This window comes from Gobius niger (genome assembly GCF_951799975.1).
Source record: "Gobius niger genome assembly, chromosome: 9".
Lineage (NCBI taxonomy): Eukaryota > Metazoa > Chordata > Actinopteri > Gobiiformes > Gobiidae > Gobius > Gobius niger.
In genome coordinates this window covers 11,967,859-11,995,032 of record NC_136860.1, presented here as the reverse complement: position 1 = coordinate 11,995,032, position 27,174 = coordinate 11,967,859, and the positions used below count along the sequence as shown (strand labels likewise).

At 42.0% G+C, this 27,174-nt stretch overlaps 2 protein-coding genes across 2 annotated transcripts in view; both read right to left on the bottom strand.

Moving 5' to 3' along the window:
* Positions 1-3,667, bottom strand: part of efnb2a (ephrin-B2a) — a 39,475-nt gene extending 35,808 nt beyond the window's left edge. Inside the window, exon 1 of the mRNA XM_079562969.1 lies at positions 2,853-3,667. Within this exon, the coding sequence (XP_079419095.1) occupies positions 2,853-2,965 (113 nt within the window). The 5' untranslated portion in view covers positions 2,966-3,667. The remainder of the gene's footprint in view (positions 1-2,852) is intronic.
* Positions 3,668-12,556: 8,889 nt separating this feature from the next.
* On the bottom strand, positions 12,557-25,545 carry LOC306968232 (arginine and glutamate-rich protein 1-B-like). The gene is made up of 4 exons (XM_079563569.1): positions 24,998-25,545; positions 19,626-19,851; positions 17,137-17,220; positions 12,557-13,776 (listed from the first exon to the last, which is right to left on the bottom strand). The coding sequence occupies exons 1-4, from the start codon at positions 25,327-25,329 to the stop codon at positions 13,612-13,614; spliced, it is 807 nt and encodes a 268-aa protein (XP_079419695.1). The 5' UTR covers positions 25,330-25,545; the 3' UTR covers positions 12,557-13,611.
* Between the last annotated feature and the right edge of the window lie 1,629 nt (positions 25,546-27,174).

Sequence of the window (27,174 nt, the reverse complement as noted above, 5' to 3'; positions counted from 1 at the left end):
TGATCTACAGAAGCGATAAGTGCCATTTGGCCAGACGGCGAGTGAGTGAAAGTACAGGCACTAATTGTTGCTTCTCCCAAAATGGTGTCATCACAAAAGGCGTCAGATGGCCTTGGCAGTAAGACGGCTGATGCTTTTTGGTGACCGTTGCGAGCCACAAATTCCCCATGGGAGCGCAAAGACTTAGGCGCCGCTTGAATCACTGACATTTGAGCCACAATGGACGATATCACGAACGAACGCAAAGCCGATCACGAACTAGGTTTGAGCAAATGTTAGTTAGCAAAGACTGAATGATTGTGTTTTGTCTCATTCGCGAAGCTTTTGTTATAAAGATTTGGTCATAATTAAGAAAGTGCAAAGAAAGAAACAAATGTGACCGTTCATTGGGGGCGAAACAATATGTCGCGAAAGAAATATTGTATCGCGATATCCGTACCACAAGGAGCCACGATCTATCGCAAAATCGCTTCCATCGGATTGAGATTTACACTTTTTTTTGCAAACCCGGCCAGAAACAAAATACGTCTGGAACTGAAAATTGTGAAAAAGTTCAGTTCAAGTTATCATTTGATTCAATTTGTCCCGATTTAGTGTTTTGGAAGTTTTGTTTGGACACAATTTGCCGCTAAACAAATTACTCCCGATTAGTGTTCAAACGGTTTCGCAATATATCGCAATACATCGCAATACATCGCAATATATCGCAATATCGCAAGCCCGTATCGCATCTCGCAAGTTTTTTACTGGAGTATCGTGGATCCAAATAACTAATACCTTTTACAAACGACCAACAATTTGAAGTACACATCATTAACTCTCTGCTTACAAACTGTTTTCCGTAATTGGTCCGTGATTAAGTTGCGTTCGTGAATGCGTCATAGCCTTGTGATAAAGCGCAACTAAAAGATGGTGATTGGAGGTCGCCACCGGTGCCAAAAGCTGAGTTATTGAGGAGCTAGCCGTGACTAAGCGGGGCCCACGGAGAGGAGCGCCCCCCGCCGAGCTGCAGGCCAGGGGCAGAGCGTGCAGAAAGACAGGGCTTTTCAAAGAGAGTTCAGTCGCCCATGGAAAAGCACTAAAGGAATATTTATGAGATGAATTCAGATACTTGATAATCAAAAAAAAAAAAGAAGTAAAATAAAGGAGGGTGTTTAGAATTTTCAGACAGTTTTTCATCAGGAAGCTGGGTTTGGAGATTCTATGGGACGTCCTGTGCGTGACGGGGCACTGGGGTTGGTGCTCCACGGCGCGGGGAAGACTTGTCTGGAGACGACGCACAATGGTCTATTCAGTGTTAGGAGTCGACTTGTTTAAAATGAAATGCTGTTTTGACTTTACTTTGGTAGTAATGCTCTGCAAAGAACCAGAAATACAGCTACGTTACAGTATTATATAGTCTAGGTCCTGCTAGTCCATGTCCTCACTATCAAAGTTGTTCAAAATGTTCATATTTTCACAGTTGGCAGCAATTTGAACCAAAAGCAAGTGTAAATTGTCTCAATTTGCATTAATTTTTACATGTCACACTGGCTACAGAGGGGCCCAAACTATTTTGCTTCTAACTATTACAGAATACAGGTCATATGCAACTTATAGAGGCATAATTAATGTTTTTTTGTCTAGATCTTGTAACTAACACTATTTTTATCATCAAGCAGAAGTAGGCAAGTCTTCAAATTTGATTTACTTTTATTCATTGTGTTTTTGTGGAACTTTGTCGAGATTACTTTTAGATCAAATCGGAACTTTTTGAAACTTTAATTTATTGAAATAAATTTGGAAACACTTGGAAATAGTAATCTGGACAGAATTCGCTTGTTGATCTCTTCAATTGAGGCAGCATTGCGCTGAATTCAACAACCCACCGCCTGAAATGACCTGACTGTACGCTCTCCGTGTCCATTCGAGGCGTCCAGCCACGGGCCTGCTCCAAACCCTGCTGCCCCAGCACCCACGTACACACGCATTCTATCTCTCCACGCAACCTGCGCGTCAAATAAGCCAAATATTTTAACCAATCCAAACCAAAATTCAGTGCCATGTTAACTAATGGTCTGTGCTGCGCGCAGTGGAGAGGCACAGTGCGAAAACCAGCATTCAAAGCGGGCCCACGGCGTCAACAGCCTCTACTGCTGCGCGTAAAAGCCAGCCGCACTCCATAGGCGAGAGGGGATCTATTCGACAAGCGCCAGGCTGCTGCTAAATATCCCGTCTGCGGATACGTACGTGACTCTGGAGCGTAACGCGTGCAGCAATATGGAGAAATGCTTCATCCAGTGCCTTTCCTTTGAAATGTATCTCATGATATCGACAATATGCATCGATATCCATATATGCAATTTTTTTTTTGGCTTCGAACTGGTTAGTAACATGTTGGGCTCTTGCTATTGTCACTCTCAATCGTCATTACGACATAAAACGCGTGTGCTTTGCGGAGCATGACCTTCTACATCGCACAGAATTGGTCATTTAGACATTTAAAGCTTTAGTTTCTCTAGCCCGTCCATCCGTGTCCCGCAATTTCCTCAACGAGTTCCACTTTTCCGAGCTGCTCACCCTTTCCCCCAGCACTGCAGTGGATAAAGCTCTCCATTACGCACGTCTTGGAGCATAAAGGCTGGTCTGATTTGAGGAAACGCTCACAAAATGAAGGCGGCGGGGAATCAACGCGCAACAACAACAACAAAGACGTGCCGTCGTCGGTTGCGGAACAGAGCTTTCAAAATCGGTCATGATTCCTGCGCTTTCGCCGCGGAGCGCGTCTTTATTAACATGTTGATGGCGGTGTGTGTTGAACGCGTCTGTGTGCGCGTGCTGGGAGCGCGCACGGCTTCCCTGCGTGCACTTACTTGGTGTTTGTCGTGTTCCAGTATATCGACTCCAGGATGAGCGCCCGGGACAAGTCCAATTTGAAGGCAATAAACAAAACTCCAAGGTAATATCTCCACGTCGAGTCCCCCATGGCTGGTGGTCCGCCTGTTTTTTTTTGGGTTTGCCCTCAGCGAAAGCAAATCCGTGGCGACAGAATGTGTCCTGAAACGGCGACCCAAAAAACAAAAAAAAACTCCTCTGACGGGTCGCGTCTATATCCCGGGTACGGAGACGCCGCTAGAGCATCTCCAAAGTAGCCAAAGGGCGCACGGGTGTTTTTTTTTACGCAGACCGGTGCGTACGCTTCCCCCTTGTTCAGAGCGCGCACTTCTTCTTCTCCTTCACCTCGCTCCCATACATCCGAGAGAGAACAAGTGGCCGAGGAGAGGGGAGGGTAAAAACAAAAAAAAATAAAACAGCAAACCAAACTGCAGCAAGTAAATCCTTATGCGTTTTTTTTTGTTTAAGAGTCCACAACAATCCACAGGACGCACGAGCGAAGAGGATGTAGCGCACGGATAGACAAACACAGTTAAAAAATTAATTAAAAAAAAAAAAAAAGCTAGATGGCTGCTGCTGCTGCTGCTGGTGGTGGAATGGTTTATGGAGACGAGAGTAACCCCCCTCGCTTTGCCGAGCAGGTGAGGCAAAAAATGACCCAAACAAATGGATGATCGAAATGGAGCGGATGACCGAGTGTTGTGGAGATGGGAGAAATCAAACGCGCTGGGATGGAAGTTCTCATTACAAAGAGGTCCCAAAAACAAGCAACAAGAAGAAGAAAAAAAGAATATAAGCTCCAGAGAATTTTTTTTTTTTTTTGGGGAAAGATCAAAAAGTGCAACCTGTCCCCCCTGCTTTGATCCGCGTAGAAACTATAGCTCCAGAACCGCAGCGGTGTTTGGTCGGAAAGGAGCGCGCGCGTCTTGCCTGTGCCTCGTGCTGCTGCTGCCTCCCCAACCTGGACGCGAAGTAACTGCGAGCGACCGCGGCTGACTGGGAGTATTTGCTCGAGCGGTGTGCGCGAGCGCCCGGCTCCGCCCCCCCGCTCGCTCCTGATTGGTGCGCGCCGCGGGATAGACGTTTGGGGGAGCTGTCCTGTCAATCAAAGCGAGGGAGGGGAGGGGAGGGGAGGGAGGGGAGGGAGGGGAGTCACAGAGCGGAGGGAGAGAGGCGAAAGCGCACGGGTTTTTATGGCAAATATACGGAGGTTAAAGGCGGCAGGTGAATACGGGAACAGTTCAATTCAGTTTTTTTTTAATGTGTGTTCGCTGACATAATCTACGGGATTAGTGGCAAGAGAGTTTCCTTTTATTTCACATTTTAATGCGGTTTAAAGCGGACGTTTATGCATAAAAAAAAGAAAAACGGTAAAATTTTAAAAAGTCGAAAGCAAAGTTTAAAATGTTTGTTTTGTTTGATATTAGCTACAGAAATTCATTATCGAAGGTGTTTCGGATTTCTTATATAGCCTCGTGTTTGGGTAAATCCACTTCTTACTGTAAAAATAAAATGTGATTAAAAATGTACATTTCGCTGTGTTTTAAGGGGTTAAAAGGTGCATAAATCATGCTAGGAATTAGCCTATGAAATTAGCATATCCCTCTGGAGCTTAAAAAACATAATGAAATAAAATAAAATCAGGCTATTTGGAGCCGGTGGTTACTAAATGTTGTCCGTGTGTCCCTAGACTTTGAGGACGAAAACGCTTTGCATTAAGAAGGAAATATTCGGCTCCCGGTGGAATAATAAAACACCTCCGTAGTTTAGTGCATTTCTTTGTTTCTTGTTGTGATTTCATGTGTAAAATGGCTCAAAATCTCTAAAATTGCAAAATAACCAAAATATGTTTTGTTTGCACCTGTCTCTGAAGTATGCTATGCTAGCTCCGGTCTTACACGTGGCGCATGTTTATTTCTTTACGTTCTAATTGTTGACAGTCCAAACTACTTTCATTTCGCACATTGTCGTTAGTGCCTATACTTTGCAACATTGTGCAGTTTAGCTACTGTGCCAAATGATCCCTTCCTGTCAAAGCCAAGAAAGTCACATTAGCAGTGGAAAACATCTCGCTACGTAATGTTTATAAACTTAAAGATGAGTCAAAAAGTTTCGCGAGATCCCCGTCTGAATATTCCCTCAAGGCGAACACAACAGCAGAGAGCGGAGTGTGAGCAGGTTACCTCGCAGCGCGGACCAGCACGGGCAGGTTATCCGTGGAGCACGAGCGCCCACTAGCGGACACGAACGGAAGGGCAGGCGAGTTCAAAGAGAGGGCAGTTGATTTAGAAATTCATTTCTGATTGATTAAAAAAAGCAACTTGCGGAAATACATTCTGGCATTTTGAAACGAGCAGAAAAGGCGTGGAATGTTGGATAGCAAATTATTAGGTGAAAGTAAAATACTAATTCATATTTTAACATGTGTGTGAAATATGTGTAAATGTTTATAATTGATATTTAAAGGCACAATAGACCTGATTTATTTTACTATGGAACCAAACTTGTTTTGTCCTCCTTTAGTAAATCGTAAACTCCTACATTTGTGGGGAAAACACTGCATAATTAAAAAGAATCGGTGTCAATTTTATGAACTTGTAGTTTTCTAGCATTTCAGTGATGAAAGTGACCCTGAAAAGTGACCCTGCAAGTTGTGAAATGTGCCAATAAACTCATCCCTGTGAAGAATTGTGAAGTTAAAATTGGAAAAGGTAGGAATGAGTTTGCACCACAACTATAGCATCTTAAGTAAGTGGCTTCCTCTTTTATTGTTTGTAATAATAAAAAAAAATCAATCAAGTATCAAATCATGTATAGAGCCTTTAGGGCATATTTTTTGCATAGATTTTGTTTTACAAAAATATACAAATAATACAAAAATACTACATTTCTTGGTTCAGTTTGAACTGCTGCAACTCTGGCAATGTGTGTAGGACTGCACAACACATATGAAAACCAATGCATTATTATTATATTGGAAATATAGATGTAGTGCTGGCATGTACTGCCCCGTCAAATAAACAATTAAATAAAAAAAAATACAATGAATTATGAAATACTAATATTTATTTTTCAAATTTTGAAATTAGGATGATCTTGTTGTAAATAGGCATTTGTACACTCTGACTTGCATACACTGCAATTATCTGAAAAATAAAGACATTGTTTTGCACCTGTACAATTAGTATAATTAATGCTTATGGATACAAAAGCTTTCCATGTAATGAACGTGCTACGTTATGGGAAGATTCATTTTATGGCTTCAAATCTGCCACATTGTTCATTTTGTCCAACTTAGCCTTTAAAACAATTTCAGTATCGCAGGGCAGGACAATGTATCACCAAAGTATTGTCAGTGCAATGTGAGGTGACACGATGTTCAAACCACAAAAGAAACAATGTATCACAAAATCAAACATGTGAGAGAAAGCACGACCTTCAGAAATGAGTCAATTTTAGCCTTTTCTTTTGACACAACTTGAAATAAAATGTAGCCTGTGACTTTTGTCTGGACGTAGAATGCTGATATACTTTAGTAAAAGTGCATTGTTATTGCAGTTTCCAGGACAGTCATCAAAGTCGTCTGATTTGGTGCATTCCTCCCTGGTGAATGTGATTCATACAAGTGACTTTTTCCACATTACATTTTGCTTCAACTCCCTGAACAACTGAAGAGGTTCTACAAATCATTTTTAAAAAGTTCAACCAAACCTACAGCCCACTTCCAATATCCACGTCACACACTTCACACGGGGATGTTTAGTATCTGAAACAACACTAGCAGGAAGCTAACGCCTCTCTTTGAATCGGTCCTAATAAACGTTTGACTTGGCTTTGAATCACCTCAGGTCCATGCTGTTGGAATACACATCCAGGCGGCCTCCCTCTCCTCGCCCGGGCCCCAGAGTGTCGATTCCTCCTCGGCTGCTCGCTGGAACAAACGGGCCGCTCTTCAATTAGGATCCCTGTGTTAGCGGGAGTGTTGGGTCTGACACGGGTTTCATTCAACAATGTTTTCGCAGGCAAAAGGTTCATAAAAAGGGATGGATACGGATCAAAAGTATGATTCAATTTCGGCCTGTACTCATTCATAAGGGCAAGACCTAATTTGCTAATAAAAATAATTCAAAGTGCACATGAAAGGTTTTTGCCTTTTTATGATTATTACTTAGTTTGTTCGGATAATGCCTGTGGGGAGGCAAAATGAATAAAACAGATTGAAAAAAAAAATGCCAGGCCAACAATTACTCACAATTATGCAGAGGTTGTTAGTAACAAAGCAGATTTACTTCAGTAATCTAGGGGTTTTTGAGGATCTGTATCTTATATTTGTCGAAAACCTTCTACTTTCCTTTAAAGATAAATGTAACACTTTCTACTCCATACATTTCTATAAAAAAGCCAAAGCAAAAAGTAAAATTTGGCTGTGTTTTGTCTAATTTAAAACGATTGTTATGAACACTCCAAGACAGTAGGTGGCGCTGTGCAAATGTACTGTCAAATGTCACTGACTCACGAGAGGGAAGAAGTTTTTTCGTTGCCGTATAGCTGGTGAATGGTGACTGTTTTTGAGCCGCACTTACCACTTTTTTATGACGATTCGTACTTTTTAACGTTGAATACTTCAGATCTTTAACATAAGTGATAATCAGATTGAGTGACTTTTACTTGTATTGTAATAATATTTGACGAACAAGTACACGTACGTTGGCCACCACTGAATTAATGTAGAGAATGTGTTGGGGTACGCTGTGTTTGTCCGATAAAAACTAGGTTTTTAACCAAATATTAAATAATTGCGTGAACTATTAACTTGTTAAATGGGTACTCTGGCATTGTACAATTAACTTTCTCTGTGTGACATATCCTGGCAAACACTGGCAATAGCAAAACTTGGGCTAGTTTTCAATTCCAAAGACAACATCCAAGGAATAAGCTAATAGTCAACAGCAGTAAAAAAAAAAAAAAACTCTAGCATGTAAATGACTGCAACAAAAACGACATATGACGAAACAAAACCAAAAAAAAACCCCTCAAACTAAATCAAACCAGTTGTCAAAATGACGCCTGATTAAAAGGCGTCTTCCCATCAGCTAACGCTAACAGGCAGCTAGCGCGCACAATGCTGTGATCAAATTAAGTTGTTGAAAGGTGTGAAAGCTTCGCACCTCTCTCTTTGCTGGTTGTCAGGAGGTCAAATTAAGAGAAGAAAAGAAAATGAGTTTAAAGTGAGGAAGTTGAGGTGCAAAGTCTGGCTAATGCTAACGTGTTGATTGGGGAAGCGCCAAGACCTGCCTAACACAATAATGTTATACGCATAATGGGGGGGTGTACCGATGTTCCCCGGGTCCTATGTTCCCCCACTCCTATTGACAGGAAAACTGTGTTATTTTAAATAAATAAATGCTCCTCATCTAGCCTAGTCTTTTAGAACAAATAAGCTATAATTTAGCCCCTATAAACACTGGCAGACATTAAGCCTATTTATTTATGCTATAGTCTACTCTTCTTTTAATCACATTTGTAATCTTGTGCGTAATGATGCGCCTCATATACCTTTTGCTAAGAAACAAGCAATTTAATATCCCTGCTAAACAATTAAACAATATTGCGAATGTTCTTTATTTTGGCCTGTGCTCTCTCATGTCTGATATGTTTATTCTTTCACTTTAACAGAACACCCGACCTGGGGAACATAGAGTTTGACTCGTGCATAAAGCTATGTGGACATAACCAGGATTAGTCCAAAATCAAATCTACCCAGGACGGAAACGCAACTCAACCAGGGACAAAACTAACAACTATACCATGTGTAAAACCACAAGGGATAAAAACAGGCCTAAACAAGGAGAGAACTAGGAATAGGCCTGAAACATTCCACGGGAACTGTGCAAAATGAGCTTCAACATTTTCAATTTTTCGACCTAAACTTTACATAGATGTTGCTGCTGAAGCCGAGTGTCAGAATGTTAGAACATAAGTTTCACAAGTTGTAGTTTTCTGACTTTTTGTGTGAATGTGTTGGTGGAGTTGATTTAATAAACATGCTGAAAACTTTTTCAAGGGAAAAAATGAACATGGCTGAACTTAGTCACCCGCCTGTTTCTGCTGCTCTGTTGTCCAACAGTCTGGAGATGTCACTTCCTGGTGTTTGGGATCAAATGGATCATACCATAGTTTTTTTTTTTATATATAATGGGAGAATCGTTTTGGTGACACAGTTTTTCATATTGACTTCTGAAAAATACCCTTGCAAACAAAAAAAACAAAAATAAGTTTTATGTTGGTATTAAAATGTATCTTGCTACATTTTCATCAAACGCCACTGGGAACAGGACACAATTTGTGGTAGTGCCTGAAAAACAATATAGTTCCATATAAATAATAATCTTTTTTTTTTATTTAGACTTGATTAACATCTCAATGTCTAAATTAAGCAGTTAAATGCAGATTCATGTGCGATAGAGAAATCCAAAAGGATCAATGAGGCACAAATTGTGAAGTTTTTGTGGAATTACCAAAAAACAGGTCAGAAGTAACATAGGTCTGAGTTCTTTTTATGACAAAAGATCAACTAAGGTGATGAAACATGACAGGCAGCTAGTGTGCACCGCTACGCAGGTTTGAAAGAACCTGCTTTAAAGTTAAATTGTACAGCAAAGGTTTTAGAATAATCTCTAAACTAAGATGGAACATAAACAGAAGTGTTAGAGAGGCTCGGGGCGGAGAAAGGACAAAAAGTGCATTAAACTTATTAAAGTGTGTTGTCAACGATCTGACTAACACACTGGTATTATTGCAAGTATATCTCTTCCTGTGCCCGATCATCAGTAATAAACATCACAGAAAGTGAATCTCTATATCATCATATCTCCCATTACACATTGTTTACATTCACTTATATTTTGTCTGTCAGTTTTCAATCTCAACTAAAGGAACGTTTACAACAGTTGACAACAATACGACTGTTTCTCAGTACTAGAAAGTTATTTTCAGCGTAGACTTCCTTCTCTAGCCAAGATTAGAGATCGTAAGTGACAGTGTTTATCTAGTTTTAACCACCGGTGCCATGCAATCACCCATCAGTGCTTCACTTTTATTTAGCAGCGCGCCGCGTTTTAGTGGAAACCTCGAGCGCTGAATAATTGCTTCCAAACATTACAATGTCACACAGCGTCTGAGCCGTCGTGACTTTGATTCACCCGGCCTTTCTCTGGCTGGAAGCAAACGCCGCAGCACAAATTCTAGGTGAGTTTCGGTGCCAAACGATTCGCGCTGCTTGCTTTTTTTTTTACAGGGATTTCTTTCTTTTAATGGGACACTGATGCATCGGCCGCACGACTCAAGGGCATATTTGGATAGCGGTGCAGTATGCCCTCAGATAAAAGCCTCGACGGGACCAATAATATTTCTGAACAGGCTCTTTGAACGGATCAGGTAAGTTAATAAGATGCTGACTTCAATATGTAAACAAAAGTTCATTTTGATTTCTTATGTTTAAGGCGAGGCAATGCAAGTAAGTGAGATTTGTTTTTGTAGATTACTGACACATGTGTTTCTTTCCGATGACATCACGCAATAGTTACTGCCGCCATTTTGAAGACGGAAACGGAATTATGCTGTACGACAATGTGACAATATCGCTACTCCGGATGAAAATGGATGGACAACTCATTGATCATAGCATTTGTGATCGTAATCATTGCTCAAGAATATAACCACAAAGGTTCAGCCCCAAAAAGCACATGGCTTTGTTTATAAAGCCGCCCTATCACAGTGCAATTTTGAATCTTCCACTCCTAAAACTAAATGTGGAAAAGGCAACAGAAAAGACTCCTTTGTGATTTTTACACTGTAGTGTCAACAAAGCCTCAGTCTGCATCAGTGTTTAAGTTGCTTGTGACATTAGCATGCTGCCCTGTTTAGCATGTAGCATTTAGCCTATGGCGTTAGATTTACGCCATGTTAGCCCCTACACAGTACACAGGGGCTAATATAGCGTAAATCTGTTTTCTAAGAGGGTTTTTCGAACCCTCTTAGAAAAAATACACAGTAATAGCTTAGCTCTCACCTCTGCCACATGTTGTACTCAAGGCTGAATATTTTTAATGTGGTTCAGGGTTTACTCTTGGAGAGGTTTGTAAAACCTGTAGTTCTAGCTAATGTTATCAGGTCAGGATGAGCTGCTTTTAAGTGGTGTCAGCAACTCTCCAGGCAATTTATAAGAATCAAATCTTAAAGCAGTACTAAGTAACTCATGCCCCAAGAGGCCATTAAGCGCCACTGGCTGTGTCGTAGTATGTTGCGTTTTTTTACTCATTAATTGTCCGTGAGAGTAAATACTGTGTATTGTACATCCAATTACACAATGGAGATATTTTTTGTCACTCTTGGCTGTAAATACTGTTTAAGTGGTGCTATCCCACAGCTAGCCTTGCCCATTAGCCCGTTCTTCTTTGTGATTTCATGAGTGTGTATTGGTGACCTGACCCGTAGGCAGCGAAGTTGCAAGTTCCAATCATCCCATTGACACTTGTATTACCCCCAGAGGGACTACGGAAAGCATTTATTAAGGTAAACAAGTTACTTAGTATTGCTTTAAGGTTTTGTTCGGCTCATCTATCAAATTCAGGAAAGATGCATTGCTTGATATATGCACTAACCAGAGGTCCCCAAGATGGCTGCCGTAATTTTCCATGTAAATCTACGGAGAAATGTTGAATCAGTGCAATCTTTCAACAGCTTATAGTGAATATAGGAAATGTGTTTATTCCAAATGAAAGTAACTTTGTTGTGAGCAAACTGGTCCAAAACATGCAGTGTCTCGCCTAGAATCTGTAGAGCTGATAGTAAAAGTAAATGATAATGTGTTGGTCCGTATGAACTTTCCAAAATACACTTTAAAAGCCGCACTTGTTTCTCCAGGTGTCAATCCTTATGCGATAACTCCATTACACTTGGATGCACTGTCAATAGAGTAATGAACTGGGACATATACACCCCCATGCATTTAATGATGTCCTTTTTTTATTTCACATATATTTTGTAAGTGAACACATCATTGGTTCCGCTAATCAGAGCTGCTTGAGGTCTCTTTGTACAAGTTTCCTAGTTAGTTTATAGTTTTTATAGTTCTATAGTTTGTGGATGATCAAACGTACAGTAATTTTAGACAACCGTTGAGGCATTCGATGGATTTATTGAACGGTTCAGTCCCTTGACAACTGGGGAAAATGACACAACAAATTTTTTAAAAATCCCACAACGTAAGAAAAAATGTTCGATACACCAGCTCAAGGTCATAATGTTCTCCCATTCGCACGCGCAATCACCCTTTCATACATGCATAACCTCACACACACACACACACACACACACACGCATGACCTCAAGCCTCTTACCTGAACTTGTCCATCCTGTACGACTTACCAAGACGCCTTATTCCGTAAACATCAAATATCAAGGACAGAACTCGAATTTACGAATTTTTGTTTTTTTTGCACCAATTTTTTTTCCCCCAGTCGAAAAATCAAAACAGTTAGCATTCATATTCTAGGATCTAAACCCTGTGATAAGGAGCAGATATTGGGATTTTGATAGTAGCATGACATACAAATAAAATCCATTCTCTTTCGTAAGTTTTAGCAGTTTGGGAGTTAGCTTCTTTTTTTTGGGGGGGGCGGGATATTTGCGCAAGTTCAGAACAAAACTAGAGCTTAAGAAACCAGCTTGACACCAGAATGTTAGAGAATGGACAAAGCTGGACGGGATGCAAAGTGTGCTTTAAAAAAAAAAAGTAAAACAAAACCCAAAAAAATGAACTTGTTACCGCGTTAGGTCACTTATTTTAAAAAGAAATGAAAACAGGAAAGCCACAGGCCAACTCCCAAACTGCACATGAAGACGGACTGAGTGACAGAGAGCCTACGCACATTTTTCAACCGCACAATTTGTGTCCTGCAATACAGTGGGCTCAGGAAGCATCCATACCCCTCTAGTCATCATTCGCATTATGCTAAAGTCTGATAAAGGATATTTTTTACAAGATTTCATGATAAACTTTCATCAGTGCAAAGACTGCACACATCTATTTGAGAGCAATGGAATGGGAGTGAAGTTTCTTAGCTTTTTACTGGCCTGGCCATGGTTTTCATTCACACCCCATCGGCAGCTAAAACTATTGGATTCGATTGACAAAAATTAGAATTGGGATAACACTAACTTTTACTGTTTTATTGCAGGGTAATCACTGTAGAATTGTACTATAAGAATATAAACCTATGATTTTAGTATCAAACTGCAACATATCAAAAAAGAATAGAATATTGAAAGAGGTTTGAAAACGTCCTGAAACCACTGAAAGGGACAAATCCATAGTTTTGCTGGCTGTGGAGACATGTAAAAAAGCGAACTGTTTTTTTTTTAAGACTCAAAACAAAATCGGACAAGCGTTCTACATGGAAAAAAAAAATAAAGAAAAAAAGTTCATCCCTAAAAATGAAATAAAACCGCTGCAATGTGCAAAAGTCCGGCGGCGGAGGGTGTTGGGGGTTTTTTCGCGTCCCTTTTCCTTTTGGGGAGGGGTTTCTGCGTGGTAACACTTCCAAGAACGAAGCGTGCGGTCCACAGAGGAGGAGAGCTGGAGGGAGGAGGTCGCAGGGTCAGGGGTTACTGGAGGCAGGGCGCGTCATGTTGGTTCGTTGGTTGGTGGGATGGGTGGTTTTGGGGTGGGGGGTATCATTCGGTGGCTTTGAGCGAGAAGGAGAGCTTGGGCCGGGACTTGCCCTTGCCCAGGATGATTTTCTGCTCCTCCTTCTGCTGCTTCTGCCGGTCCTGCTCCAGCTTCATGCGCTCCTCGTGGATCTTTCTCTGCTCCTCCACAATTCGCAACTGATCCTCGGCCTGGGGTTGGAAAGGCAGGATAAAGATCATTAGTAGCATTTTTACCATTTCTAATGTATGCTAACATTAGTAACAGTTTTCACATGAAAGTTATCAATGTCAAACGAACTTAAAACTGTACTAAAGATCAGCTCTAATCAGCCTGGAATCATTTTGGTCCTGATTTAGTAGAGAAAATAAAGCCTACTGCATTTTTAATAAAATTCAAATGAAACATTGAGGGAGTGCAAGCTAGAAAACTGAATAGGGACACGGGAAAAGTCTCAGTTTTAGTTCTGCTGGACCAGAACGCTGCCTCGAACACAGTGAACCATGGGATCTTACTACCAAGGTTACAAAACTGCAACTGTTTTAACTCGTTCCAAGTCTTATCTCGAGAACAGGATGTACTTTGTTGAAATTGGGAATGGTGTCTCAGACAAGATTGCCATAACCTGTGGTGTTCCCCAGGGGTCAATCCTTGGACCTCTCTTATTCAGACCTACGTGTCACTGGCAGGTGAACATGGGCCTGTGGAACAGATTAGCTTGTGGATGCAAAATAACTTTCTACAGGTGAACTCTGACAAAACTTAAGTAGTTGCTGCTGGCCTAGAGAAAAAAAAGAGATAATAAAAATAAAAAATAATTGCAAAAGACATGAGCAAATATGTACAATAGGTTCGCCTCTGGGGCCAGACTCCCCTGGAAATTAGATACTTGATCTCAGTGGGACAGTGAGACTAATTTTATATACTACTTTCCCAAAACTGGGTATTGTGTACGTTGTACACCATTAAAGTGGCTAGATGCAAGCTAGTCATTTTATGCTCACTACTGCCACTTCAGGTCTAATGCGTAACTGCAGTTTCTATATCAAGCTCATGCATGACGGCACTTCGGACCCGAATTAACACCTTTTGAGTGACAGTGCAGGATTTTAGAGGCAGTTGTGGTGAACAGATCTGGGCTAATTCTACATATTAGGACATGGCTGGAACATGTAGGGGTTTTAACATTTTTAAACTCTGTATAGTCCCTTTAAAGCACCAGTTTCTACAAATGCCATTGTTGTACATACAGAATATGACCAAATGGGGTATTATGCCAAGACATTTTAAAAGGAATTGACAGCATTCTACATTTTTTTTTAGTAATTTAAAAGATTTTTAATCTCTGAATTGAGTAATAACATTCCTTAAAACAATCTTGAGGGCCAGAGGTTTTATGCGAGAGAGCAAGATTTGGCCCCAGGGCCTGATGTTGCCTACCCCGGTATATCCTCAACCAATCAGAAGACTTGGTAAAAGGACAAAAACACCGTCTGTAAACATCATCTCTATGAGAATTCAGATTTTTTTTTCGAAAATCTTAAATTATGATTTTAACAATTGCACTAGGAGGCTACTCTTCATAAACTGCCACTACACTGGTGTGAAATTATAACACCCACCACAACTACTAACTGTTGTTAATCCAAACAGGTATTTTATATTTGTGTACCTCAAGTCTGACGGCGCAGTAGTAAGGTCAAACAAGGATAGTACAAAAAGAAATCCTGAATCCACAAGAACTGGCTCTTCCTCCCCTCTGCTTTCTATTAGTGCTTAAGTCCATGTTTGTCTACATGGGGACTGAATCAAATAAACACCACTTTACAAATTAGGCAAACTTGGCCTCTCCTAGCTGTGACAGAGAGCGAGCGACTGGAATAAAGAATAGAAAAGCAAGGAGAGAGAGCCTTCTGCTATTGCTAACTGTGGCTGATAACTATCCTCTCAAATCCACTCAGCTCAGGGAGTTTTGCCAAAGGACTTTAACTTATTGGGTTGTTGTGGAGAGGCCAAGAGTCGGCGTTTTATCACAGGAAGAGGCAGATGTAGAGCCCTGAGTCATCTGCCTGTGTTTAAGGCCTGTTTGGCAGGATCCAGCGGGTAATCAGACTTTCAATCAAGCTGGCTTTTTCTGTAACCGTTTTTTAGGTCAGTATTAATATATTAAAGGTGTTGTACTAGATTTTTAGCATGTGATAGTATATTTCTGCTTTGCTACCTGAAAGCAATCAAATGTGTTTATCGACTCATTCCCGTGAAGAATTAGGATGTTAGGAATGAAATACAGTTGGTAAGACGTCAGGTCCTCTACAAACAGCTTAAATTTAGTTCCCTCTGCCACATTTTAAAAATGGGAAAATAGGGACAGAGCCTTAACTATTGAAACGTCACGGAATATTTTTGATCATGTAGGACGAGGACACATGTTGTTGTTTTACAAGATTGATAGGCGCCAGTTGTCATTGCTCCAGCCCAGACACATTCACAGCACTGATCCAGCTACTTAAATTAACTCTCTTGTCACCACTTTCAATCCAGGGTGATTAGGATAAATAAATACTGATGTGTGTCTTTGTCAAAAAGAAAAAGACTTTCTGTAGCGTAGCAACACACACAATTAAGCTAATCCTTCATGAATGGCAACTGTCGACTCCAACGTTGTTGTACCTGCTTCACTTTTAGTTTAGTTGCTCTAAGCAGAGCCTCGATATTTCAGCAGCGTGTGGTTGTATTTTGTCAGCGCACACAGGATATTGCGGTTGGAGAATCATGATTAATAAGCTACCTTGCTGAAAAAATATATACAGCCGCGGGGGAGACAGAGCCACTGCAGCCAGTTGCAGGTCGCATTTAAGTGACTGAGGGCAAGAGACTGCCGTTTCCTTGAAGTGTCCCCTTTGTATTTTAATTAATTAATCACATTGCAACCCATTCTGCCTCAATTTGGAGGATATTGCGCTTGCATTGCACCGAAAAGAGTCACTAACACGCACTTCTCTCTATGTTCAACTCTTCTTTCTGACGGAGCTCCCAACAATAACTAAGGGATGGGGCTTTTGCGAAAGGTCAATTACAAAATGTTTCATCGGTTGCGAGCTTGTAGGCTACTTTTTGTTGGCATTACTGTGACAGCAAGCCAGAGAAGTGACCCTGGAAGTTGTGAACTGTGCTTATAAACCCTGTGAAGGTTTGGGTTCCTGAGAAAAGCAGTAGGAATGTTGGGAATGTGTTTGGTCAAAACTAACAGTTTAAACTCTCACTATCCTTTAAATTGTAAACAAATCCTCAAAATCCTCTAAATGGTATTTTTGAACATTTAACTTATTTAACTTATTTATAAGAAAAATTGAGCTACTGGCATTTATGTATTCTCCTCTGCTATTATGACACTACATGTGGTAACATGTACATGTGGTAGATGTGGTACATGTGGTACATGTGGTACATGTGGTACATGTGGTCCTCCTCTGCTTTAATGTGAAGTAAACCTGATGCATTAGTTTAAAACGTGCTGGGGTACAGGCGTGTCGTGCACTGCAGGGACGTACCAGTTTGGCCTGAGCTTCGGCGATCTTGCGGTTATTCTCCTCCAGAATTTTTTCCAACTCCTCCCGCTTGGATTTTTCTTCTTCCTGGATGGAAGAGACGGTGCCATGTTAGCGCACGAACGGGCTCTGGTCACAACCGCAGTAAACATCCACACGCACAAACCTCTAATGGTCTCACACACACTTTCACTGGTTTACAAGCGCTACCGAACATTACTCAGTCACTCCACAGAAGCTGCTCAGCCTTTCGCACACGTGTCACTGCGCACTCATCCACAGTTCTTCTAAACCCACAAACTGTAGGGAAGAAATCAGCCCTCGGTCAATTTTAAGCCCTCCCTCTAGCGCTGCCCTCAAATTATTTACAAATACCTAGGCCACATTGCACTGCATTATGAAAAAGGGAGAACCCCACTCTTCACACTCATAAACACTTAAAAATGACAGACAGCACAGTCTAAAGAATAACATTATTCAAAGCAGAGAAAGTTAAATAATAAAGTAGGGAATAGGTTTGGCTCACCAATGCACGTATACCTACGCTTTTCCTTGCCTGTGTACCTACACAACTGATGAAAGATCAGCGTTAAACGGATGTATTACTGTCTGGTCCGGAGTGCGCCCCCTGCTGACAGAAGCGCTCCTGGCTGGGTGGGTGCGGAGGAGGTAGATGTAGTATGGGCGTTCCTCTGTATTACTCTGGGTACTCAGTACCACATCAGTAACATGTTCAGCCACATCCCGCAGTGTTTGACACAGGCCCAGTCGCAGGACCATCTCATCCTCGACACAAGACAAAGGTGTCCTCTTAAGGCTGACCCTGTTCTATCAGCGCTCCTCGTGGAGTCATGGTTATTTGGCAATCCTTGACTTTTCAGGTATTTATGCCACATCAGCGGTTCTTTTTGTATTCGTACATTGCACTACATATATTTGCCAATGCTCCATGTAAGAGTAGCCAAAACATGTGCCTATACTTTCCTGTAGACAGGGCCTAATGATTGAGCTGAAGTGAAAGTAAAAGTATTGTTCTGGAGAATCACAGCCCTATAATAGTCATGTGAGTAAGCCAATTACACAAGTATAAATGTTTGTAACTCCTTCAGTGAGTGAGTATGGGACGCTGCAGGGCACCTTTGCAGTGTGTTACTGATGTGATGGCCATTTCCCCGCCGGAGCATAGACCTTGGAGCGAGCTGTGTCTGTAAAGTCTATGAGTGGTGCAGTGTGTGCTCTGTGTGTGAGGGAGACGCACCACACTTACAGTACAGGACACAGCTGAACTCTGCCGTCAGTGAAGTCAATGCTAGTTAGGAACGGTGTGTTTCCAAAGTAAAAACAACATGTTTACAGTGATGTACAACATTAGCAGTACTTAGCAGCAGCCCTATAGGAGAACAAGGCATGAGAACACAACACAGTACATTTGATTGGCTTCATTGTAAAAAAAAATAAAAATACTTGTTGACAGATAAAGACCAAAGACAGTTGGAAACAGGATGTGGCTGGCTATAAGTCCCACAGCGGCTGAGGAAACATTTTTACATGCATGTCCAAGTGGAGAGAGAGAGAAGGGAAGGAATTAAAATGGCAAAAATATATAAATAAATATGTGATGAAGACGGTAAAAAGTCTTTATAATAGTGGGTTTCTATAAAAGACTGATAATGAAAATGTTTGTAGTTTTTTTTTTTTTTGTTTTTTAAGACAAAAGATTTTCTGCCCTTAATCTGAAATAGTCGCTCTTAAAAGAAATGCGTAGATTCCTCAAAATGGCACTAAGGGTGATTTCCGAATGTCCTGTAAGAGGTTAAACAGAAATGTAGGGAGGTGGGACGGTAAGCGGGGGGGATGGAGGAGCTGCTCCTACAGTAAGTCAGGGTCACCGGGCGTTTACTTGGCCCGCTCAGTCACCACAACTGAGGACCGTAGAGTCCGCGAAAGCTTTCTCCTAAAGACGCAGGAGGGGCAAGAGGGGGTCGAAAAGCAATTTTTTCTTCGCAGGACTTTTGGGGAACGGACTTGGCCACTAACTTGTGATGAACGTGAAGTGAAATAGGTTGAATAAGTGTGTATGTCTTTCGTCTCTTGTCAGGACCGGTCTTGCGGTGCGATTAACGGCCACACATTTAATTCCAGCAATATTTTAAATACGCTCTGATGACGCCGAGGCTGGCACAGTGTCCGGCATCGATGTCAAATGTGGTGTATTGCGCAGAACTATTGCTAAAACTATTATTGCGGGAAAAAATGTGACTCACGCCCCTATCAAATGTAGCTCTAAGACTAAATCGTGACAGTTCGGGAAATCGTTTGTCGAGTTAACTACTTCCTCCCAATATCCTAAAAGTCTTTCAGTAACCTGTATGTAAGGTGGCGCTTTGTGGTTAAGCGTTTTGCTGCAGAGGTAGGGGCAGTGGGTCGGGTCTGGGGGGGCAGTACAGGAGAGAATGGGGGGGGGGGCTCCGTTCCCAACGACCGAGCGTTACCTCTCTGGCCTTCTGCGCGGCCAGCTCGGCCTGCCGCTGCCTCTCCAGCTCCTCCAGCAGCTGGCGCTCCATGATGCGCTTGGCCTCCTCCACGCGCCGCAGCACCTCGCGCTCGATCTCGTCTTTGCGCTTCTCCAGCTCCTCCTCCACGCGCTTGGCCACGAGCTCCTCCACGCGCCGCGCCGTCTCCTCCTCGATCAGCTTCTCCTCGATCTCCTGCTGCCGGCTGTGGAAAGAATGGCTCTGTTATTCATGGGGGATACAAGATTTCGAGAAGTAACGATTTACAGTAACAATGGTTTGTCTAATGCTCCATCAGATGAAACCAAGGGCGGACACATTAGGGCCAAGAGGAATAACGGTTATGCGGGACTGTGTAGATCTCTAATGAAAAGTGACAGACTTGCCGTTTTCTGCATCGGAAATAGGGGAGTTAGAGTGCTCTTTCCTTTTACAGATCTTCTCTGTTACACGATCGCCCACTCCAAACAATGCTGCTTGAGGATTTCTTTTGGAATAAAACAAGACTTTCATCTGGAAATGCTCACAGTCAAATGCGACTTGGTTTAAAGCTAATGAAGTAATACATTAAATAATTAATTATAAGCTATCTAAAAGTATCGGCTGAACAAAGCATGTGCTCTACTAGCTCTACTCGCTCGGTGGTGGTAAATGGCGTCCATGACCGCCAGATGATTCTCGACACGGTCATTCTTCAACAATGGCCCCTTGATCTACCACCAATCGCTCACACTGGCGACTTGTCTTGCCCAAGGACTCAACTACGGCATGAACGTTCCAGTTAGAAGACAATCGCTCCATTTTGCTTTTGAGTTTTGGAACGATAATTATGTAAGACAGCCATGACCCCTGCTCTTCTATATGGCACCGCACAGCAGGTGGAAAACCTAAATGATCAGACTTGTTTTACTCAAAGCGGCTCGAACTACGGACGCTTCTGTAGCACTCTTACCGTCACTGAAGCTGCGTGAGGCACTGTGCTGCAGTTAATATTATGACTAGAACAGTTTGAGTGCAGCTTTTCCACAGCCCGCTGCGGCTGCTGATGATGTTCGTTTCTGCGGCCATTTCCACAGAGCTCACAGCGGGCGCAGCCACAGGGCCACAACACAGAGGGCCAGTGCGGTCAGAAAAATCACTGCAACACTCAAAAGTCTTTAATGAGTCTCTAATCCATTTGGAGTTTATGTTTGGGTCTGGCATATGGATTTTAATCAAGCCGGTCACTTTAAAATCCTCTCCAGCATTCGAACTGTGTTTGAAGTATAAAAGCTGCAAGTTTAGACCTCAACAAACTCTGCACTGCCAATGTTGACTTTTTGAAACCTCGAGATACTTGATTACACATGTTCCTGTCTATTGCACCCCCGAGAGTTCTTGAGTAACAAGTGAATTTCTCCATTGTGAGATCAATAAAGTCCCATCTTATCCAATTTGTTGATATTGTACTTTCTAAATAATGACAATCTTTGCGATTTGCCAATAGCAACCATGAGAATAACCTTATTGATTTGATTCCAAGTAACTGCGGAAGACGAGTTCCAATAATTGTTTGCTCCCATCTTTCCTTAAAATAGTTTCAGAGTTGATCCACGCCGAGGGACACCAAAACAGTTCCTCTTCCTTTATATTCAACTGTTTTTGTCCAGAGCGACTCTAAACAGGAAGCCAATGGAGGCTGGGAGGTTGGCTTGTGTCACAACACTGAGCTGCCTCCCTCAGATCTCATTTCACTGGGTCAGCCTTTGAGAAACCAGAGCTCGAGGCCTGTCCTTATCTGAAGAGTCCCAGTGGCTTCGCATTTGCATCTCGTTGCGTTGTTAAGTGGCCCTGGGGCCATTAGCGCAGACAGGAGTGAGGCGCAGGGCACGGGGGAGAGCAGGTGTGGGGCAGCGGTGCTTCTCAGGTGTGTGGAGAGTCCTGGGCTGATACTCAGAGCTCCACAAAGGGTCCAACTCTTTAGGGCTGTGCAGTGTAAAACCAACCAACTGTACGGTATAGACTAGGGCGGACAGATATAGCCAAAAATCAATATTGTGATTTTTGTTTTCAATCAATATTGCAATTTTGATTTTATTTAGATTTTTCTTCCCCCCACTTATGAAATATTTACAACTGACTTGAAATATTACCTACTTTTTAGTCCTTAATAATATTTTTAGTAATAATTTCTTGCCATTTGCATCTTAATTGTGTTTTAGTCAGTGCTTATGAGATAAGTTCTTATCTTTATCCCAAACATAAGCCTCCTTTTAAGTTGTAAAAGGTCTCTTTAGGCTCATCTTCATCTCTGTGGAGGCAGAGACAGTCGGCGGTGAGGGAGTTTCTGTGATCAGCGCATCTAACGCCGTCGTTCCACAGAGCACGCGCACGCCACCATCTACGCGCATGTATCGACTCTACCCCGCACACACTTCTGATTCCACCACACACACACTTTTTTGTGGGGGTCGCCCCCACGGAGGAGCACGCTGTCACATCATCATTAAAACTTTTGTAAGCCGCGATGGTGCCAAGCTGTGTTAAAACAGAAAAGAAACTGCTAAATACAACTATGAAGGCAAGCTACATACAAATGCTACGCTAATACCAGCAAAAGCAGCGCAAACAGTGGCTAAATACTAATATGTATATATACTGTGAATGGAGTGAATAGCGCTGTGGCTAATGCAATGCTAACGGAGAAAACAATAGTCCTTTGCAATGGCTGCATCATAAACGCTGATATTTTCACCGTACATCCACAATCTACTGTGCAGCTTAACTAGACAAAGAAATTCAAAAAAGCATGCGGTGGAGTGGACGTCGCCGCCATCTCTCGTGGCTCCATTCACCTCTATGGGCCGCGGCCATCAGCTGCATGGGCCATTATCGCGTACCTCTGTGATTTGGAAATCGCATTGAGTAATATTGCGATAAAATTGCAAATGCGATTAATTGTTCAGCCCTAGTATGAATCATTGGTGTCCTTAGCCGGTGTAGTCTGGGATTAATTAGACATTTTAATGTGTTGTTTTCTGGTGGTATTTTGCTGTAGGAAATGTTAGTTTGAGAGTATTTTAACGTCATAAACCAGGTGTCATTATGGCTTGAAGTAAACTGAACAGACCCAGCCCTTGCAGGGTTTCAGGTGTGGAGAGCCCCGGGCCAAACCACAGGACACAACAAAAGGACGTGCGGGCTGACAGAAGTGACCAACCCTAATAACACCAGGGCGCTGGACTTCAAGTGTTTTTAGGAGTCTGGAGTGACAGGGCCGCTGACCTCAGCTCGTCCTGCAGCGTTTCACTGCCGCTGCAGCTGTTCTCTGAATTATCGTAGTATTTGAGAAAAGGTACATTTATCACACGTTGCAGGGGCTGTTACACTTTTAAGTGATGTCTGTCATGTTTGATTATGCCTTTTGAACAACATCATTGACTGACAAGCAAATATACACAAACAAAATAGTAATATAATGATAACACTGGTAATATTAATTTTGTGTGGAAATATGAAATAATATATTCCTAATTCACAACAAAGTTTGGTATCAAATAGGAGTGGGCGATATGATTACAAAAACATGATTTCGATTTTATCACAATTTCTTATCATGATATCACATTCATATTGACCACTGGAGATATGAACATACTAGTCTATTCAACTTTGTGATAATCAATATATACTTATAATATACTTATAACACTAAGTTTGGTAAATGCTTGTTGCTACTTGGCATCTGTCTGAGAAGTCCCTAATGATGTAATTCTTCTGTAATGTGATGCTCTGTCTCTGTCTGACCCTTACACAATAAGAGTCTTACTACAGTGATAACATGCAGTGATTTATATTGTGTAAAAGGCAAACAGGAAGCAATTAGTTACCATTGGGCTACGTGACAATAAGGAACTGAGATTCACCTGTGTTTTGGTCAAGTCTTATTTTGCTATAAACACATTTGTGAACACATTCCAAGACGAAGTCAGCTCTGGAGAACACAAGACTGTCTAATATAGTCATATTGCCCGTTGCAAAATGACTGTTGCCAAAGAAATCAGTCATTTAGAGCAGTGGTGCCCAAAGTGCGGCCTGGAGGCCAACTGCGGCCCTCAGACCAAGTTTTGGTGGCCTTTAAGCTTGTTGTTAAATTGGGACACATTACCAGAGATGGTAATTTTTACAGCAAATGTAATCATTTTCCACAACTATAGCCTCAAAAACAGCAGCATTAAGCCTCTAAGTCTAAATATAGGTGCAGGACACAGTTAAAACCTCTTTTAAATGCACCCAGTTGAATGTTTCACTGCATTGACCTCCGGTTTGTGGCACTCAATGCAGTATAAACTTAATATGCAGCTCTCGAAGGTTTGGACACCCCTGACTTAGAGGGAACTAGTAAACATTGTCCATAAAGTAATTAGCTAAAGCCACAGCATGATAGCGCAGCGATTAGCGCTCGTGCTTCACAGCTAGAACTTAAAGTCCCGGGTTTGATTCCCACCAGGGACAGGGCCTTCCTGTGTGGAGTTTGCATGTTCTACCCATGTCTGCATAGCTTTCCTCCAGGTACTCCGGTTTCCCCTACCACTAAAAACATGTACAATAGGTGATTCTGACCATCAGCCAAGCTCCACATCTGGAGATGGGTCCCTCGATGCGGCTCTGGGGTTGCCCACTGCTCTTTACAGGTCATCCCAGTGGCATTGAAGGACGGGTCAAATGCAGAGGACAAATTTTGTTGCACAGTTGTTGTAATGACAAATAAAGAACCTTAACAATAATAAAAGGTAGAGAAGTGACCAGCAGAACCTCTCCATTAGCTGCCAGGTCACTACTGGACTAGTCCATTCTCCTCACTGAAAAGTTCCAATGTTTATGTGACCAAATCCATTTTATATCTGCAATGGTTTGTTATCATGGAAAGTATTTGTATTCCAAGAATATCCCAGGATGTAAAGTGATTTAAGTTATTGTATTGCCAGGCTTATGTCACTTCTTTTCTGTTCGTGTACAACAAATGAGAAACTTAACATAACCTACACCAATTAAAAATCCAAGAGTGTCAATAACATTTCACAATATGCAAATCAATACAATAAACCTGTCATGTGATGCGTGCAGTTATGACACGACTAATCCACAAATACCAGTCAATTTAGCTATTACTGTAACCACATCATAATGTCCTTAGATTGAACTCTTCACACTGGGGAAACAGGAGTGACAGACACCCTCAAGGGGCCAGGCCTTCCCAATGCTAACCCTAGCCCACCGTTTAGCAGCTTAGCATTAGCCTGCGCACAGCTAACTAGCATAGCATGATAGCTTTGACGAGCTGGTGCAAAAAGTAACCAAAACGCACTCACATTTTCCTTTGTCGTTCCATCTCTGCCTTCCTCTCCTCCTCCTCCTTCCTCTGCTTCTCATCCAGGGCACTTCTTTTGCTCAGGGTCCGGCCGAAGATGTCGATGCGCTCGGGCGGCGAGGCGGCTCGTTCTCTGCGGGACGAGGTTGTGTTCGACCGGGATCGAGAGCGCGATTCCCGGCGCCGGTTCCGCTTCGACTCCCGGGACTTGGACCTCTTCTTGGAGCGCTCTCGGTCTCTCGATCTGGACCGCGATCGGCTCCGTTTCTTGCTGTGTTTGCTGCTTTTGGAGTGTTTTGTCCGCGACGTGCTGCGGCTACGAGAGCGGCCCATGTTGACAACCTCCCTCTAAACCCGCGATCTGCGAGACTTGTGGCGGTGGGAAAGTCGGTGCAACCCCCCCCGTGTCTGTCCGCAACTAGCGTTAACTCAAGCGGCCGGGTTTCAGCCCGTTAACAGCTTTATTGTGTGAAGGAAATCAAGGAAAAGGGGTTGTTATTTTGCCCTCCTAGCTCGAGAAGACGGAAGATGGCGGATAGTCGTAATTTCCCAACATGCAACGCGGTGTTCGGCATTTTCCGTCACATTTCGGAACATTTTCATTTCGCTGCCAAAAAATATACAATCATGCTGTCATTATTTGTTGTGTAATATGATGAATTATTTATTGAGTGCCTTTTAGAAATGTATTTTAGGAAAAATAAGTAGATAGAAAATGTATTTAATATATATATATAAAGAAAGCTAGAATAAAAACCCACAATGCCGTAATTCACAAGTGCATAGTACGTTTTAAAGCAGTACTAAGTAACGTGTTTACCTTAATAAATCCTTTTCGTAGTCCCTGTGGGGGTAATACAAGTGTTTATGGGATGATTGGAGGGTCTTTCATCCGCCCCTGGTGTCTCTGGCCAGAAAACCATGTTTGCAACTTGACTGCCACCGGTCCGGAGAAAGCAATACACACTAATGAAATCACGAAGAAGAAGCTAACATGCTAACGGGCAAAGCTAACTGCGGGCTAACGTCACTTTAAACAGTATTCACAGCCAAGTTTGAGTGAAAAAAAATATTTCCATTGTATAATTGGATGCACAGTAACCCTCTCTCCCTTCGCCTTTCCTGTCAGCGTAGTATTTACTCTCCAAGACAATTAATAAGTTAAAAAATCGTAACTTGCTACGACACCTGCAGTTGCGCTTATGGCCTCTAGGGGGAAGAGTTACTTAGTACTGCTTTAAGCTTTTATTTATTTATTGAATGCGTCCTACCGCAACTATGAAGATGACACTCAAATCTATGTGTCACTGACGGCTGTAGACACACACTGTCACTACATCCAACAGATCAGTTTGTGGATGCAAAACAGCTTTCTCCAATTAAACTCAGACAAAACTGACATCAGTGCTATCAGTCACCTTCAGTCTCTCTCTCTAAAACAAAAAAAAAATCAGATTAGAAATCTTGGAGTAGCCATGGACTCAGACCTGAACCTAAACAAGCAAATAACACCAGCAGCGTTTTGTCATCTGAAAAACATCACAAAGATCAGAGGAATACTGTCAAAACCAGACTTAACCTGCATTTGTCTCCAGCAGGTTATTTATTTATTTATTTATTTTATTAGTTCATTTGAACAGGGACAATGCACATTAATTAACAGAACTGTAAATGTGCCAGCGTTAGCTCTAAAGCTAGTTGTCAACTGTAATCGCTGGGCAAGATGTTGATTGCCAGCAGTAAACAATATGCAACAATAACAACAACAATCATTATTAACCTATAAAATGATAAAAGAATTCATTAGAATAATCTCACACACAACCTATGCTAACATTCAGCACAAACACTACATCATAGACAAATACACACAGGCAGGATTACATACACTACATTATTAGTGATGTACACAAGTTTGATTTAAACATATTTTTGCCTTATCAACATTGCGTATGTGAGAGGGGATAGTGTTCCAGAGCTGGACTGCTCTCACTGAAAAGGCCGACTGGCTGAAGGCACTTTTCCTGAGGGGAACTAACAGGTTGTTTGAGGTGGCGGATCTAGTTTGTCTCCTGCTTAGACTTATAAAATTAGAAAGTGGTGGAGGAATTGTACACGTTTACAGGCCATTACAATTAGACGACTGTAACGGCCTGCTCACTGGCCTCTATACCAGCT

Excerpts from the sequence above, each read along its gene's own strand:
- LOC306968232 (XM_079563569.1), bottom strand. The coding sequence starts at position 25,329 with ATGGGCCGCTCTCGTAGCCGCAGCACGTCGCGGACAAAACACTCCAAA. Across the intron at positions 17,221-19,625 it reads CCGCGCAGAAGGCCAGAGAG|GAAGAAGAAAAATCCAAGCG; the intron begins GTAACGCTCGGT and ends TCTTCCATCCAG. Across the intron at positions 13,777-17,136 it reads CCGAAGCTCAGGCCAAACTG|GCCGAGGATCAGTTGCGAAT; the intron begins GTACGTCCCTGC and ends TTCCAACCCCAG.